The 16703-nt window shown below is 37.1% G+C and overlaps 1 protein-coding gene across 2 annotated transcripts in view; it reads left to right on the plus strand.

Annotated features, from left to right (window-relative positions):
• The window catches only part of TBC1D5 (TBC1 domain family member 5), a 321760-nt gene that overhangs the window by 194349 nt on the left and 110708 nt on the right, over positions 1-16703 (plus strand). For both annotated transcript variants that reach the window (XM_082307468.1, XM_082307469.1), the window contains one exon: positions 2731-2903. In XM_082307468.1, the coding sequence (XP_082163594.1) occupies positions 2731-2903 (173 nt within the window). The remainder of the gene's footprint in view (positions 1-2730; positions 2904-16703) is intronic.

Genomic DNA, 16703 nt, shown 5'->3' on the forward strand with positions numbered 1-16703 from the left:
TGATTGCAACTGCTGTCCCCACAGATTCTGTCATGCTTTGAAGATTTCTGTTAATGGGGTTAATTTCTGAGATGCTGATGAACTGCATTTTGATGGATACCATTTACTTATCTCATGCTTTTAAAAATGGCACGCCAGCATGTATTATTCGATGCACTTAGCCATGTTGGTAGTCAGTCAGTCTGACAGTCAGCAATGTGTCAGTGCTGCATTATGCCAAGGTGCACAAATGCTGCAAGTGACAAATAACTCCAGTTTTGGCACTCCTCCGTAAAAGGAAGCTTGCATTAGTTTTGATGTTCAGAATCTTTTGACACTTGAGCCAGTGTCTAAGAGTCTGTCTTCTAATTTTGTAAAGATGGCTTTAAACCCGCAGACAACTAATGATGTAAAGGCTAATCCGGTAACTAGCTAGTCTTCTCATATTACAAGTTCGACTAAGTAGAAAGATTCTAATGTTGAGATTTCTATACAAGAATCTATGCCTATAATCAAGAAAAGCTTAAAAATATAGATATTTTGAGTCATCAAAGTCATGAGTGCATGCAGTGGTCAAGCTGAAGTTAAATTCAACTTGAATAAACCAGAATAAAGTTCATACCCCAGATGTGTGCCAACTGATGGAACATGCACAGTCTATGAATATGTACAGTTACAGACTTTTATGATTAGTTTCAAAGATAAATTGATATGTTTATGCAAAAAATCACTATAGGCTAGCATTTAACATTAAGGCAATGTTATCATATCATACTTCAAGAGTGTTTTTCTATGTAGATTAGAAGGAGATTAGTGGATACCCTTTTGCAGTATTTTGCATTCTAGCATCTGACCAAGAAAATAATGAAATGGATCTGAAGGAACCATAAGACATAGCCATACAATGGAGGAACAAAAATCAGGGTAAAAAGAAGGCTGCCTGATAAAGTAAAGAAGTTAATAGAATAATTAAAAAAGGAGGTAGGAGAAATATCCTTCCTCAATGTACCTGCAGCTGTGAAGAACTTTAGTATTTAAGTAAGTAGCCACATTTCTTATTAGCCCCTAAGATGCTAGATGTTTTATTTTAAATTTCTGTTTGGTAGAACAGAAAAGATTCTGAATGAAAGGATGCCATATCAGTGAGCTTTATTTGACAGTCTGAGGGAGCTTTTGTCAAACAATTTGCTGGGGCATCTTAAATGAATGTCTTGGTACCACAATAGCATGGAAAAATCACTGCACTGTAATAGACAGATCAGTCCCTTGGCTGCAATTGTCACAGCAAAGCAACAATTAAGCAGATTTTAAGATACAATTTATAATCGATCAGATCCTTAAATAGAAACATTTTACCTGAAATCACTGCTCAGCATCATACAATATTTTCTGCAGTACAGAAATGGAATAATTAAGAAAAAATATTTGAAGTAAAGGAGATCAACATAAAAAATAGGCTTTTTGGTAGAAATTATTAAATGTTCACTGCCCACTTGAATGTTAAGCCATGTTGTAAATTATTGTGAAATATGAGTACCTCTTTTCCTTCCTCTTAAGATGCTGATACAGAGAGAATGGGGTTGAAGAGGGACTATAACCATAGGAAGCAACCTTGGGGATAGTTTATACAACAAAAAAACCCTTTCTCTGTTATTGAATGTTAAAAATAATGTGCTTTTCACCATATTGAACCAAGTGAATTTGTCTTTCAACAGTTTAAGCTGTAATGAAGTCTTCTGAAAGTATTAACCCTTTGACCTTGATAATGCTTCTCTATCAATATACTGAGCAAAAGGGTAGAAAAACAATAACTATTTTTTAAAGTGAAGCTTTCAGGTCAGAGAGCCATGATAACAGATTGCAACAAAATCATTGCAAAATCTTCTCTTCTTACTGTTCCAATTTTCCCTCTTTTATAACTTTAACGTGTTCCTGACAGCTTAATTCTCCATTTCCCTTTCCTCAGTCTTTCTCTTGATAGGTTTGACTTGTTCTTTTTTATTTCTCATCCTCCTTTTTATGTTTCCTATTCAATGGAGTTCATTACTTGCTGCCTTTCTTTCTAGCGTTCTGCCTCTTTTTCAATAATACTTCACTCTTTCGCAAGAAGACCAAATTTAAAGCGTTATCAGGTTCAAGCATGCTAATACTCCAGTAGTTTTCTTCCTCTGTTTTCACTTGGTGTGTGTCATGTTCTAGATCATGACATAGTTTGTGCAATCTTCAGTTTCTTTTTTGTTTTAAAAGTTTTCTGATGCTTTATCGAAGTCGTGTAGATTTTGAGGTACAGCCACCAGATTTTCTGAGCAAGGGAAGCCTGTTTAGAAAGGATTGTTTGAAAATAAGTTATTTCCTATTTGGTATGCAATTTATTGTCCTCTGAGGGCATATATGCTCTACTAAGTTACCATTTGTCTGCTTTGCTCTGGACTGACTCAGTCTGCTGATGTTAAAGCTAAAATAAAGCTGTCAACACTTTGTCAGAGCGTGAAAAGTAAAGCACGCACGTAAAAATTGATGTGCAGAACGAGGGGATGAACCTTGGCACGCCTGGGAAGGGGAGTCCCACAATACCTTCCACAGAAGTGGATACTTGAGATTCCTATTTTCCTGGAAAAGAAACAAGTTATTAATATTTTTATGCTTATTTGGAAGCCAATGATTACAACAAAACAAATCTCTTGTAGACAATCCCTTTAGACAGTAACGCTTCATGGGATGTTCTTTTTTTCCTGTTTTCTGTGTCTGCAGGAGAAAGATGTGATGATTACACCTATGCCATTTGCAAGGCCACAGGACTTAGGCCCATCTATTGCTATTGTTGCGAAGGTAAACCAAATTCAGGATCATCTGCTGAAGAAACATGATATTGAGCTGTACATGCATCTGAACCGACTGGAAATTGCTCCACAGATTTATGGACTGTAAGTGGTTGCAAAACATTATTTAATTTAATTCCTTCTATTTTTATTTCATTACATTAGGACATTTTTTTTCCTTAAATTGAAGATTAGAGGAATGGGGCTAAAAAGAAGTACTGTTTATCTCTTGGAAGTTATTCAGTTGGCAGCATTACAGTAAGTGACACCCCACTGTTGTATTTGTGACAGTGGCATTCCCAGTGCAGATAACATCCGTTCAGCTACGTGTTAGAGAACTTGACGAAGACTCCCAGGGCAGTGATGAAGTACGTACTGAATCGAGTACATATTCTACCTGTGGTTTTCCTATAAGAAGAAATGGGATAATAGGACACAAAGAAGAGGGGAAGGGGAAAATTATTAGCATTGAGTGGTTTATTTACTTAAATTTATCACCAATTCAGTATCAGTCAACTTTCCCCTATTGCAATAATGGGGTTTTGGATACTGGTAAAACAGGTGTGGTGGGGCACGTTAAAAGTTAAGGCATGGAGATAATAAAGTACCTGTGTGCGGAGTCAGCCCAGGTAGTCCATTTTCCATTAAACTGGCTCAGATCCATTCAGCTGGTTGTGTATTGTAACCCCCATTCCAGGGGGGCTTATTGGGCCAGGTGTGCCTTTGGATGTGGCCCTGTCCACTTTGCACAGCATTGCATCCAAACCAGTTATGGCTGCTATAGTCAGTCTGGGCCAATACAGAGTGTGCAACTTGGATGAACCATGAGTAACTGTGAATTGACTGTGTTTTTGAGGAAGAATTTTGCCTTCATCGTCTGGAATTCTAGACATTTGATTCATTTTGATCATTCCTTAAAGAGTTGGCAAGCTATATGTGCAGTTGCAGTGACAGAAAAATGACACATTTAATTTTTTTTTTCACTTTTTGCAATGATTTAAAGTAAGGTTGGCTTTGCCTTAGATGAAAAAAAAAAAGGTTTCATTTATAGGTGTGAATTTCCAAATGTAATTGTGAATTACATTTAACAACTCAATAGAAAATGTAGACAGGGAGGGAAAAGGTGACTGTGTAAATGTCAGGCCATAACTGCAATACTAACATTAAAGTCTAATTTGATGTTATAGTAAAATGGAAAAATGCTGAGACATAGTATGCCCTCAAGAAAAAATTGAACTAAGACTACGTAGTAGTCCCAGACTTACAAATAACATATAGTAGGAAAATAAATGTAATTCTACAAAACTTAAATAGTTTTGATAGGAATGGGTTACAGGAAGAGGAAGAATAAGCCAAGTAAACTCAAGATATTAAAAGTATGAAGAGGACAGATTGTCCTATTACAGTATTTTTTGCATAGTGTAGAGTTGTGTATTTTCTTAGTATCTTCACTAGTCTGGAAGAGAAAGCAAGCATCCTTAATAAACTTCAGAGGTGGTAATGAATAAGTAGGCAGCATAAATATCAAGGAAAACAAAAAGACAGTGTTTCTTTTTTATGAAGGCTTATGAAAACACACAGAAAATAAGATAAGCCTCAGAAATTTGCAAACAGATATTTTGGGGAAAAAATAATTTGTACTGTAGGTATGCACTTCAGTATAAGATTTTGCCTTTCAGTAAGAGAAATAATTGAAAGAAAAAATTAGACTTTAGCTCAAAACATAACATTATAATAACAGAAGAATGGTGCAGTCTGGTGTGGCATAAATAGAACTGAATCTGAATAAAGAAATTTACAGTTAAGGGAATGAATTATGAGAGAGAGCTTCAGGCTGACTATCAGGAAAACCTTACTAACAGGGAGCTGTTAGACTGTAAAATAATATATCAAAATTAACAAAGGAAAAACCATCAGAATATTTTAAAGGCAGGCTTTGAAAAGCTCTCAGAAATGGATAGTATCATAGACAATGACTCTGCATTGGCAGAAGAGGAAAGTAGGTTGCCTGTGAGGTCATATCCCTCTCTGATTTCTGATTTAATATAGAGGACAGGAGAAAAAGAAAAAGGAACATGACTGTGTTGTATTATTCTCACCTTTAATGATGTCTGAACTCTTCAGAACAGTAATTTCCAGTAGTGAGCCAGACGACAGTCACAGATGCTGGATCTTTTCCTGTATTTAGCATTTCTTGAACTAGAAACAGCATTTCTTAAACTTAATAGGTTATTAATAATTGCTAAACATAACCCAAGTGTAGAATTCATGTGAGCTTTTTGTTAAAGTTTATTGTTTTGCTGAAGTTTGTTGGATTTGCCAACAATAAATATTCATCTGTCAGCCTTGATATCACTCAAAAAATATAAAAATGGTAGAAGGAAGACTGGAAACTTCCCTCAAAAGATATTATGACATTCCTGGTGAAAAGTATCAACATGAAAGGCTTGTATTTAGTGGCAGTCTCCTCTTGCCTAAACAAATTATATAGTTTACTTATTTAAAAATACAGTATTCTATACTTTACATCCTTCTATAACCTTCTCGGGCAAGGTAGAAACAATTCTTACTTACTCTTTCTATTTTCATATAGTTGATTTCAACCTTTGATGTTTACAAATAGTCCTTTTATTTTTCAGACACTAAGGAGACTTGTTCTACTGGAAGATCCCTAGTGTGTTGTACATTTCCATGTTCAGAAACTGTCCTTTAACATAAAATGTGGTTACACACTTCTTGAAATTATGCTTACCTGCTCACAACACCAACTTCAACAGGCATTTCAGTACGTGTGGTTTGACTCACTAATTTTGGTTGCTGTCCAGTAGTGCAAAGCTTGTATGCTGGTTTTGTGGAAAAGTATACTCATTATAGCGTTTATGATATCAATGTGAAAAATCTGTATTTTTTCTTCATCAGTTAGTCCTCTGCAGACCGTGGTGTCAGTAGCCTCAGCCTGGTATGCCAGGCTGCATGCTGGGAGGTGCTGCCAGTTTAGAAGAAATATCTTCTCTGGGTAGTTTCCAAGGGAGTGGTAGCTCACGGGAGTCGATTTCATTATCTTCTGGAGGGCATCAATGAACAGACTTCACATTACCTTCACATTACATCTCATTTCATTGCTGATCAGAAGGAGAACCCTGTTAGGTATAGCAAGGTATACTAGGGTCCTGGTGCTGCCGTATTTCTGTGCTCTGGTCATTCAAGTTGGTGTCATATACATTAGCAGCCTTAGCACAGGAGTTTCTGTAGCTGGAAATTTTGTGAGACCGCCCATTCATTCACTTGCAGTCAGCCGCTGCGTATCCCTGTGATAATTATTCAGCTGCTATTAATATCAGCCGAAATGGAACCAGCAATACAGAGATAAAGGCTTTGTGCCTTATCGTTCTTCAGTCTTCTTTGTTTGCCATGTCTTTAGCTTGTTTTTAGACCCTAAGATAATGTTTTGCAGAATAACATTGTTTCACATTCCTGGTAGCACTGTGAATTGCGTACAGTCTAACCAAACTATAATAATTATCTAATCATATCTAATTTTGTACTTTGTAAAGTAAAGCACAAGAATGGTTTGAAAATAAAATGGAATTGATTACATTAACAGTTCAGTGACATGCTTCCTGATAATAAACTTTTCTCTAAATGAAAACAAAAAAATGCTAAGATTAAGCAAAAAGATTGGATACTCTGAAGGGCTGACAGATCGAATATTCAGTTTAATTGTAAAATTAGATGAGTTAACAATGATTAATGTCCTAGATCAAATGGTACTCTAGTGTTAATTTCTTCGACCCTTACATCTAATTCATGTTACAGTGCAAAATAATTATCGCAAAACCATTCTGCAGTTTCTGCAGTGGCCAGTGTTTGCAGTGGCAAATTAAGCAGGTTGTGCTCTCAGCTTGAGAAAGGACAAGGTTTGAGGAAAGTCTTCATATATCTGTATTTTAGGACATTTTCTTCCATTTATAGTAATTTGTAGTAGAGGACTTTTTTTACATTTTATTGAAAACATGAATCAATTGGAAAAGTCCCACATAATATCATTATTACTACTTTATTTTATGTATTGAGAGTTTCAAAGTGAATTATATCGCATTAAATTAAATTCTCATAGAACTGCATGCAATAAGTACAGCCAGATCATGTAAATATATATGATACGGTTGTATAGAAATAATGCACACAAAGATAATGACAAGGCATAAGTGTAAAAAGCTTTATTTAAGAATGAAAATTAACTGTTGGCATCAACTCACTAGCTTCTGCATCATAATAGTGATGGTGGTATTATATTGGTTAAGCAAACTCTTTCTAAGCACATAATCCAACAGACACTAAAGCGCATGCAGAAGTGAGCGTAAATATTTCATGATAGCTTAATCTCAGTACAAAAAAGGCCTTCTTAGAACATTCAGTGCCGATGACTTTGCCTCCCGCTGCCACTCTGCTTTATGATGATCAATCAGGCAGACATACTGCCTACTGCAGCTCGAGATTCAGTTTCAGCCCTGTAGGCTGATACCACAATTATACTTCAAGAAGAAGCCTATCTGATGAAGCAAAGAAAAAACAAGAGAAGGATGCAAACTAAGTTGCAGGGTAACTAGGCACGAGTGTAGATTTGAAGACAGCATTAGAAAGGTTATGTTACAGCAAAGTCAACAGCAGATGTGCTGCTCCACTATTACTATTCTTAGTTGTTTTGCTATGAGCACTGCTGTGGGGCATCCACCTGTTTTAGTTTCTCTCCCATGCCATTATGGTACCAGGCAGTATTCTTTTCCATAACCATATTGATCTCTGGAGGGAGAATTTAAAGGATTTTACCTGTACAGTAAAGGACCATAAATCATAATCATTGTATCCAGAAAAAAAAAAATATCCCACTAGTCATCAGAATAAGAAATCTTCATGATCTCCAGAAAAAGTAGATCAAAGATCAGTCTTGCTAAGGAGAACTTTACAGATCATTCAGGATGCCTGGGTTTATTTTGGATTCTCACACTTCACCAAAAAAATGAGAGAGATAATATATGGCATGGGCCAAACCACCTACAGTTCCTCTGTAGTTTTTAATCCAGTGTCATCAATTAATTGGACAGCAATTACAATGAAAGCAACTTTGAGCTGTTGTGCATGTAGTAGGGGAACCACCAAAATCTGGCCTTGCTATTAAAATAAATTAGTAGCTCACAATGGCTATGACTAAGCAAATACAAAGTCTTCTTGAACAAAGTAATAGTTCTCATTTGAATGTCCAGGACCAAATTAATCCTGAACTTAGTAACTGGTACTGCTGTTGATTTCCAGTAATTATTTTTGTTTGACTTAAACAGAGCATTACATATAAAGCAGATTTCAATGGAATATAAATCCTAGCTTGTCTGTCAGTAGAGGGCTTGTTAAGGATTTAATGCCAGATGAACAGGCCTTTCTAAGAAAGGTTACCATCCGCTGTTGGTCCCAGAAATGAAGAAGAGATAGTCTACTGGCTTTTTAGATAAAGCTTTTGAGGGCTGACTCGGACATCTGAAGGCTTTACTACGAATTCTATCTTGCATAGTGAAAAAAGTATTGTAAAAAGAAACCTGTAAGTTCAAAGTTAGGTGACACAAGAAAACACATCTGAAGCTAATTTAGGAAACTACAATATATTTTGATGGAGAGAGGGATTGCCTCACCTGCTGTTGACATGCCAGTTGTATTGCAGTGGTTTACTAACTCAAAGAATTTGCTCTGTGCAAATAAATTTGGACAATTCTTGAAGCATCAGGGTAGGTATCTTACTTTCAGGCAGCAAGCAAATCCTACTTAATTCTAGAATTTGCTTTTCTTCTGTTTTGAAGTGAGGCTACTCACCGTTTCATTTCTTAAATGATAGATATCTGATGCTTATTGTTGAGTTTCTCCAAAGAGCTTTCTGGTTTGTTGATTGAAAAAATGTATATTTCATTTTGTGCCGTTTCTTGTTGTGTATTAGATTGAAAATTATACTATGATGAACTTTTGATTTTGTCCTTTTTCCCCAACTGTCACAAGCAGTATCTTAGTCTTACCTTAGACTTAAGATTTGAACATATACATAACATAAAAGCCCACTCTATAAACAGAACGAAGGATTGGTTGAGGTGTCAAAAGTGTTCATTTGAGTTTTACTCTCCTGCCGCATAATTATGTGCTGAGATGATAATGAGTAGTACTGGATGGCTGTGAGGATGGAATGCAGATTTGTCATTATGTTGCTCCTTGATGCAGGTGATGTGCTTCCCATATGAAGTACAGGGAATTATCTTTATCTGGGAAAGAAACATGCAGGAAAGCTTCCATTTTGACTTCTGTCACATACCCTTAAAAAAAAAAAAAAAAAAAAATCTGGTGGCATTAAACATAAGTAGGCTTAGAGACCAGTGTTTTTCAACAGAATAAATATCTTCTGAAACCTGTGATGAATTTAGTAGGAATATATACAGGTGTTTGGAAGGCTATCTTTGTCTTGTCTTTTTTTTTCTTTTACTTTTGTGGTCAATAGCTATTGGTTATAAAAGCTGAACAATGAATGGAGAAGTTCTACTCTAGTAAGGAATTTAAGGTGTCATGTATCAAGTATTTACTTCTCCTTTGCTTTCTTTGTACTTAAATCACATCAGCTGTTCAGGTTAACCAGTACTGTTTAATTTAGTGCATCATTTTGTTTCTTTCAATGACACAGAACTTAGTCTAGAAAACTCATGTTGGAAATTGGTACAGAAAAGGCAATAGGTAGGTCCAGTAACTGTTGCAGAAGGCAATTATCTCAGCATATGCCTAAAAAATGAAACTGTGCTAACATGCCCATGTTAACATGATGTTAGTAGGCAAAATACAGCACTTTGGACTTAAGCACTTGCTAGCAACCAAAGCATTTCCCGTAGAATCCAGGCCTGTGGATAATTCATGTTTTGGTTAACTGGTGCTTCATGCTCACTGCTTATTCTTACCTGGTCTATCTGAATCAAGTTATTATGGGCATGCAAACGCATGTTACTAGCACGCCCTCTATTTTCCTGTGAAGACATACCTTTAGAAATGATAATAGGTAATGAAGAGAACCATGTGCACCATTCAGCAGGGAAAGATCATCCTGTCCTAAGTCCTTAAGATAAAGGCCAGTACCCAAAGATAGTCTAAAGACTAATACAGACAGAAGGTCACCCTGAGAATCTTGGGGTTCTTTTGCATCATCTCAATGCACATAAAAAAGAGCCGCACAAAGAGGAGCCTCTGCAAGAATACAAAGGGGAGCCTCAACAAGAACCATGGCAAGAAATAGTAAACACAATTTAGTGCCTAAATTGTAAAATTTAAAAGTTATATTGCCATCTTTAAACACAACTGGGATCCAGTGGGTAGTGCAGATAAGAGAATTTTGTTCAAAATCTTTAAATGAGCATGTAATATTTAGATGCACAGTGTAGCCCTATTGGAAGCACGGGAGTTAGATTTCATAAAAAACTCAAAGTTTTTAATATTTCCTTTTTATTCCATGTCAGAACAAACTATGCCATTTTGGATTTTCAAGGGTGGGGAGAAGAATGGCAGGGAATTGCATTCAAGAAAAAAAGCAATAGTTAGGGAATTGCATTCAAGAAAAAAAAGCAATAGTTAGTGAACTGCCTTAAGGTGTGGGATGTCAGCTTCAGGGATAGCACAGTCTTCAGTCTGAGTCTCCCTCAGCCTAGGAGGACATGTTAATCATCTAGGTCTTTGGGGTCATTTTCATCTGAGTCCTTAGTTTTAGCAGAAAATTATATCCTGAAACCACAATTCATCCCTAATGAAAATGTTGTTGAAAACTAGTGAAACAGTAATTCTGTAGAAATATGGCCAGTCTGCATTTTCTCTAAAGGTGTCTGGTTGCCCAGTAGAATGCAGTTAATCTGGAAAATGAAAGGCAGTATAGTGTCAGCGTTGGGAAGAATGCTTCCTTCTTGCCTTTTCTCCCCACAAAAGTAATAGTTCACCAAGTAGTCAAGTCAGTCCGCCTGTTATTTCCACTTCAGATACCAAGCATAGTTCTTGGATAGCCATTTCTACCCCTATGGACAGTGCTCTCTTCCCCTTCAGTCTAACCAAATGTTACAGATTGGGGTGAGGGGGTGGGGCGGGGTGGGGGGGAGGAATTCTGCAGACAACCCATATAATTCACATTATATATTCTGAGTCTTCTCTGACAGTTGGTTTATTGCAAGTTGTTAAGTTGGGTAAATACATGGCGGCGTTGGAAGTGCGTGCAACAGGAAAAGGTCCTGCCCTGAAAGTAATACAACTGATTGTCCTAACTTTTAAAATGGGTGAGCTGGATAGTAGTTCTCCATGACCTTGTGAACCTCTTTCCAACATCTTGCTAGAGTTGTAGAAGCTTCAGCAATAAAAAAAAATCTTGTTCCAAATAGGTGCACGCCTTGAGTATCTTTTCTGGTTCTGATGTGGTTTTGAGCAAGAATTTTTAACAGTATCCTATGAAATATTAAAGCAAGCCAGCCATATCTGAAGAATAAAATCCATTAACACAGGTCACAGGAATAGGTTGCTCAAGAGCAGTGCTGTTAATTAGGGTGTACAATTTTGTGTAACTTTTGCATATTGTATGAATTCACAATATTTTAGTCTAGGTAAAGAATGAGAAGTGAAGTTTGAGAAACGTTTTTAAAAATAGAATTATTTTACCAAACTAATGCTGTAAAAATAATGAGGATATTTCATCGCCCCTCGTACTGAATGTAATAGCACGAGGCCCTAAAGAGTTAAGTTACATAACTTATGTAACACATTTTGGCAAGGAGAGAAAATCTGTGCACAACACTGCAAAATAGAATTGCCTAGTGAAAAAGAACAAAAGCAGACAAGAGTAGGAGCTGGTTTCAAATACATGTTTTGAAATCAATGAATGAGTCACACTTGAATTTTTACAGAGAGCCAAGGGTGCTGCTCTTCTATTTTCTTCCTCTGAAAACACTTAACATACCATTTGCAGCTTGATAGCGACTGCCATTGATGACTTCCTTGAATTTCCAGATAGCACTGTTTTTAAAAAAAGAAGGCAGTGGATGCACCTAGACCTTGTTATTCAGTATTGAATGTGTTGACAACAGGACAATAATTCTTCCCAAATTTCAGAGAAGCAAAACGACATCACCCAATATAACATGAGCTTGGGAAGTTCACAAGAGAGCATCTCTTTTCATAGACCTTTACATCGTCATCTGTAATTTTTAATAATCATCTGCTTTTCTTTACTTCTTATCACCTCATTTGAAATTAGGACCATGTTAGCATGCCTTCTCTGATTACCTTTATATAATATTTTTTTGTCCTTGAAGTCTGAAAAAGCATCCAATACAGTGATCTTTGAATGCCACACAAGCGATATATTTTATTTTGCTCTTGATATTGAGAAAGGGGCGAGAGAAAAGAAATGTCATATTTTCTGTCCTTTAAGTTCATAATATAATATAATGTAATAAAATATAATATAATGAAACTCGCCCTGGTTCTGATTGCTGTTACTCCTACCATAATGCTACCAGGTTTTTATTAGCAGAGGTGGAGAAGTTTGTAAAAAATATTTTGATACTTTGGATGAATCTATACCCATATCCACGTGTGCAGTGTAGCAGCAGAACTGTGCAATATGTTGTGTGTTATTAAATATCGTTACAGTGCTTAAATCAAAATTCCTGACAACATCTAAACACAGTTCTTAGTTGTTTACAACTTAGATCAATAAATGTTGTGTGAGCTGTTGGAGTTTAAGCTTGGGCCTTGTGGTTTATTCCATTTTTCCTAAAAAGTACATGTGGGAATGACATGCAAAATCAGCAATATCAGGTTTTGTTTTTTTTTAATAATGCACATACAGTTAACTAGAAGTATATGGGACATCTTGAATCAAAGAATTCTGCTCATTATCTTACTTATCTATGAGAGAAATGACAAAAGAGTGATCAGGCAGTAGAAGAAAAGAAATAATTTCCACAGAAAGTTTGCAGCATGCCAATGTGCTTAATATCTAGAAACATTATTGATGACACATTTATATTTGTATAGACTGAACAGTAGAAGGGATAATGGCATCTTTGACCTTAGCAATTCGTATCTTAATATTAATGGTTTGACATGTTGCATGTATTGAAAAATTGTTTAAAAGAATTGAAATAGATTTAATTCTCCTTTCTCTTATTTTAATAACTGTAATCAGAAAAACCTTTTTAATGGTGTAATCCCATATCCAAGCAAGGTACTTAGTTATACATCCTGCTTTACTGTACATCTGAGCTCTGGGACTCTCCCGCCGAAACACATCCCCTGATTTATCTTCTGTCTAAACTATTTCTTACATTATGACTCTGTGCTGCAGCCTTTGATATTCCCTGTGACATCATGAGACAGCTGTGTTACATTGTGTTTAAGCAGTACTAAACCTTTAAACTTTAAACGAATATTTTTCTTCTTGGAGGTATAAATAGAATATGTAATAAGCATCTGTGGGATATGCAATTAATGTCACTTGTGAGGAAAGACCTTCATGATGCACTTGGGTTTTGGCACTCTTAAATTATGAGCTCTTTACTACACTCATGGGATAAATTCCATATCCCCCAGATGCTTATTATGTATCTTCCATCTCCCTTAATTCCTATTAGCTGGATTAGTAGTTGTTGTGATGTTGAGGTTTATGGTAATTTAACTGGGGTGGTTCTCAGTGATCAATAAATAAACTTCAAAAGTTTAGGAATTTTTGTTTTCTAGCAGTTCCAGTGTGTATAGCTCTAACAATTTACATTAAATGCTAGTTGGATATACCAAAAACTTTGGTCACCTGTGCACACTGGTGTATCCATTACCTAAATTTCAAAAACCAAGCAAATATATAAAAGCAAAAGATTTCAATAGCAAAGAATCAGCTGAATTACAAGGCTTTGGGGTGGCTAAGACAGGGGTATGCCCTTTAGCATCCGCAAATGTTAAAAAAACCTAATTCGCATAGAGAATAAATATTTTGTTGTTAAATGACGGTATTATTAATGTTCTAGTCACCGTCATTATCTGGAGAGTTTGTCAAACTGGTATGGAATGGCCTAGATTAGTTATCAACTCAGGAGCAAATAAGATTTTTAAAAGACTCAATAAAGTCCAGTGATTAATTGTTATATATTCTGATTCATGCCTATCCCATTTTATCTAATTTAATAAAAGTCTAAAATGATGATTAATCCTTTCACACCAGCAGTTGCTGGTACATCCATTACATGTCCAATCTGAATTCCTCTGCCAAGGAGTTAACTACTATTTTGAACTTGGTGTGAAAAATATCATTATAAATTTCATTAACCTGATCATCAAATTTAAAAAAGTCAACTCGTAAAATCCATTACTACATATCATGCATCGAAGATTAAAAACTGGTCCTCAGTGGGCAGGAATAGCCAGGATTTAATTCCCACAGCATATGTTTAAAGTGCTCATATGACATTATTGTATCTGTAATTATCAGAATTTTATGTTTATTAACCCAAGTGAATTAAGAATCTTGTTTTGCGTAAAATTTAGCACGCATGTTAAATTGACCATTAATTCAGAGCATATCAATGTATATGTATTTACTACAAATGCGAAGATATTTCTTTAGCATATTGTAATAATTTTAACATTTAGAGAATTGCCTTCCTTTAATTTTTTCCTTCTCGGATAAAATAATTTACTTCTTCAGTGCTTCCAGTTGGCTATCTTTCTGTGAATCCCCATGGGTGACATTGATTTAAATCTTACGTCAAGTAGCCCTTCTGGGGGAAACTTGGAGTATTTCGTGTTTGCACTATATCTCAACTATAACTAAGTCTTCATCTTCAATAAGACATTTTTCCAACTGTAACACTGTTTGTTCTTCACCGCTGCTTGGCCCACCCGTGGTTAGATCCAAGAGAGACGCCTCTCTACGCCGTACGTTAAATGTGCCTCAGCATAGACATAGGTGCAGAACCTCACAGCGGTGCAAAATTCGGGACGGGTTTATTGTTTATTATTTATTTATTATTATGTTTAGGGTTGCTCAAGATGGAAATTCAGTAAACGCGTGACAAATACGCTGCCGGGGAGCCCAGGCAGCCCTTTTTTTTCCCCTCTCCGTTTGGGGATTTGAACCGGGGTCCCCCTGCCTCCGCCCCCGCCGCCTGAAACCGGCCCCGCCCCCTGCGCGGCCCCGCCCCCCACCCGGCCCCGCCCCCCGCAAGGCGTGCCAGCCGTCTCCTAGGAAACGCCGGCCCCGGCCCCGGCCGCGCCCCCGCCTTGGAGGAAACCAACGCAAACGGCAGCGTCTGCAGGCTGCCGGCTCGGCCGGGTTGACAGCTGGGCCGCAGGGTAAACGTTTTTAAAATAGCGTACGTAATGCACCGTAGGAGAAAACACAAAACGGGTAGTTGGGACAGAGAGCCTTTCTTGCTAGGCAGTCATTAAAAAATGGGTTGGTTTTCACTCGTGGCTGCAAAATGCGGTCCCTTGGTTGACTCCAAACAGAGGGGTAAAAGCCACCTGGTTTGCTCATCGCCCTATCTATGCTCTATGTGCGTGGAATAACTACTTAGAGAAAGCTTTGGGTGTTTCATGACGTGGTGAGTATAAACTTGCCAGTAAAAGTGCCCGCTGGTGTCCGCTGGCCCACGCCTGGCTCCAGCTTCAGCGTTTTGCAGGAGGGGAGAAAGTCGAAACTGGGGGGGTTCTAGCAAACCAAAATCACCATTATTTTATTTTTTTATTTAAAAAAAAACCTAAGTTTTTGGAACAAATATGAAAATGCGTCTCCCTCCCAAAAGAGCTTTTTGACTGCAAGATCCATTTGGGCTCCAGACATAAAATGGAGACAAAACAGGTGCCGGATGGCGACGCTCCTGCGAGCAGCCGACTGTGGCTTCTGCCTTCTGCACTTGGCACGGCCGTAAGCTGAGGTATTTCGGACTAGCACAACTGTTACTGTGTACTGCAGGGAGCCGTGCGGCTTCACTGCTTGGGGTAGCTTCACCTCGCACGTTCTTCCTTGACCTGCCCTAATGGCTTCGCCCGTCTCCCTTACCCCTGCTCAAATGTTCTGCAGAAAGAAAATGCTGAAGTTAGGAAGAGCGGAGAGGCCCCTGTTTATTCACAGTATCCATCCCTACCTAGTGAAATACGCTTTTCTCCTTCCTTTTACAGAAACTGGCATCAGTTCCACCGCTAGTCATGGCAGTGCAGAAGTGTTTCACAACAGGCAGGTGATTAATCAGAGATGTATATCACATATTCAGATTTTCAGGTGTTGGATTTGGAAACACGCATTTGTACCATAAGACAGTTTAGGTTCTCCTGGCATGAAGAAAAGAGGAAAGTGCCTAGATTATTGTACTCTTGGGTGGACCAAAAACGACTTTTAAGACTTACCTTTAAATCAAAAAAGTTTGTCCATTGTAAAATCCTTGCCTTTAACAACCTTGTTAATTAAATTATCTTTGATCTATTTTTTGATCTAAATTATCTTTGATCTGTTAAATGCTGGGCTTAGAGCAGCTTTTTCTTCTAACAAATACTTTAACTGATCTGTCTGCAGTACTTCACATGAACTCCACCAACCTGAGTAAAAAGTTCTCCATAGAGGTTGCAGGTGAATGTATATGATGTAGTAGCATCTCCCAAAAATTCAACTCTGTACTTTGGAATATCTGGAATAATACCCAGCCATATTTCATAGGGTCCTATAAAATTCTGTAACTTATTTCAGTTTTTGAACATTACACAGAATTATTTTCTAAACTTTGTGGAAGAGTTAATATTAATTATCTAGTCTGGAAAAACACGAGCAATGCTACATCTCCTTAAGAGAGATTTAAGAGGTTA

Source organism: Platalea leucorodia (genome assembly GCF_965183815.1).
Source record: "Platalea leucorodia genome assembly, chromosome: 1".
NCBI lineage: Eukaryota > Metazoa > Chordata > Aves > Pelecaniformes > Threskiornithidae > Platalea > Platalea leucorodia.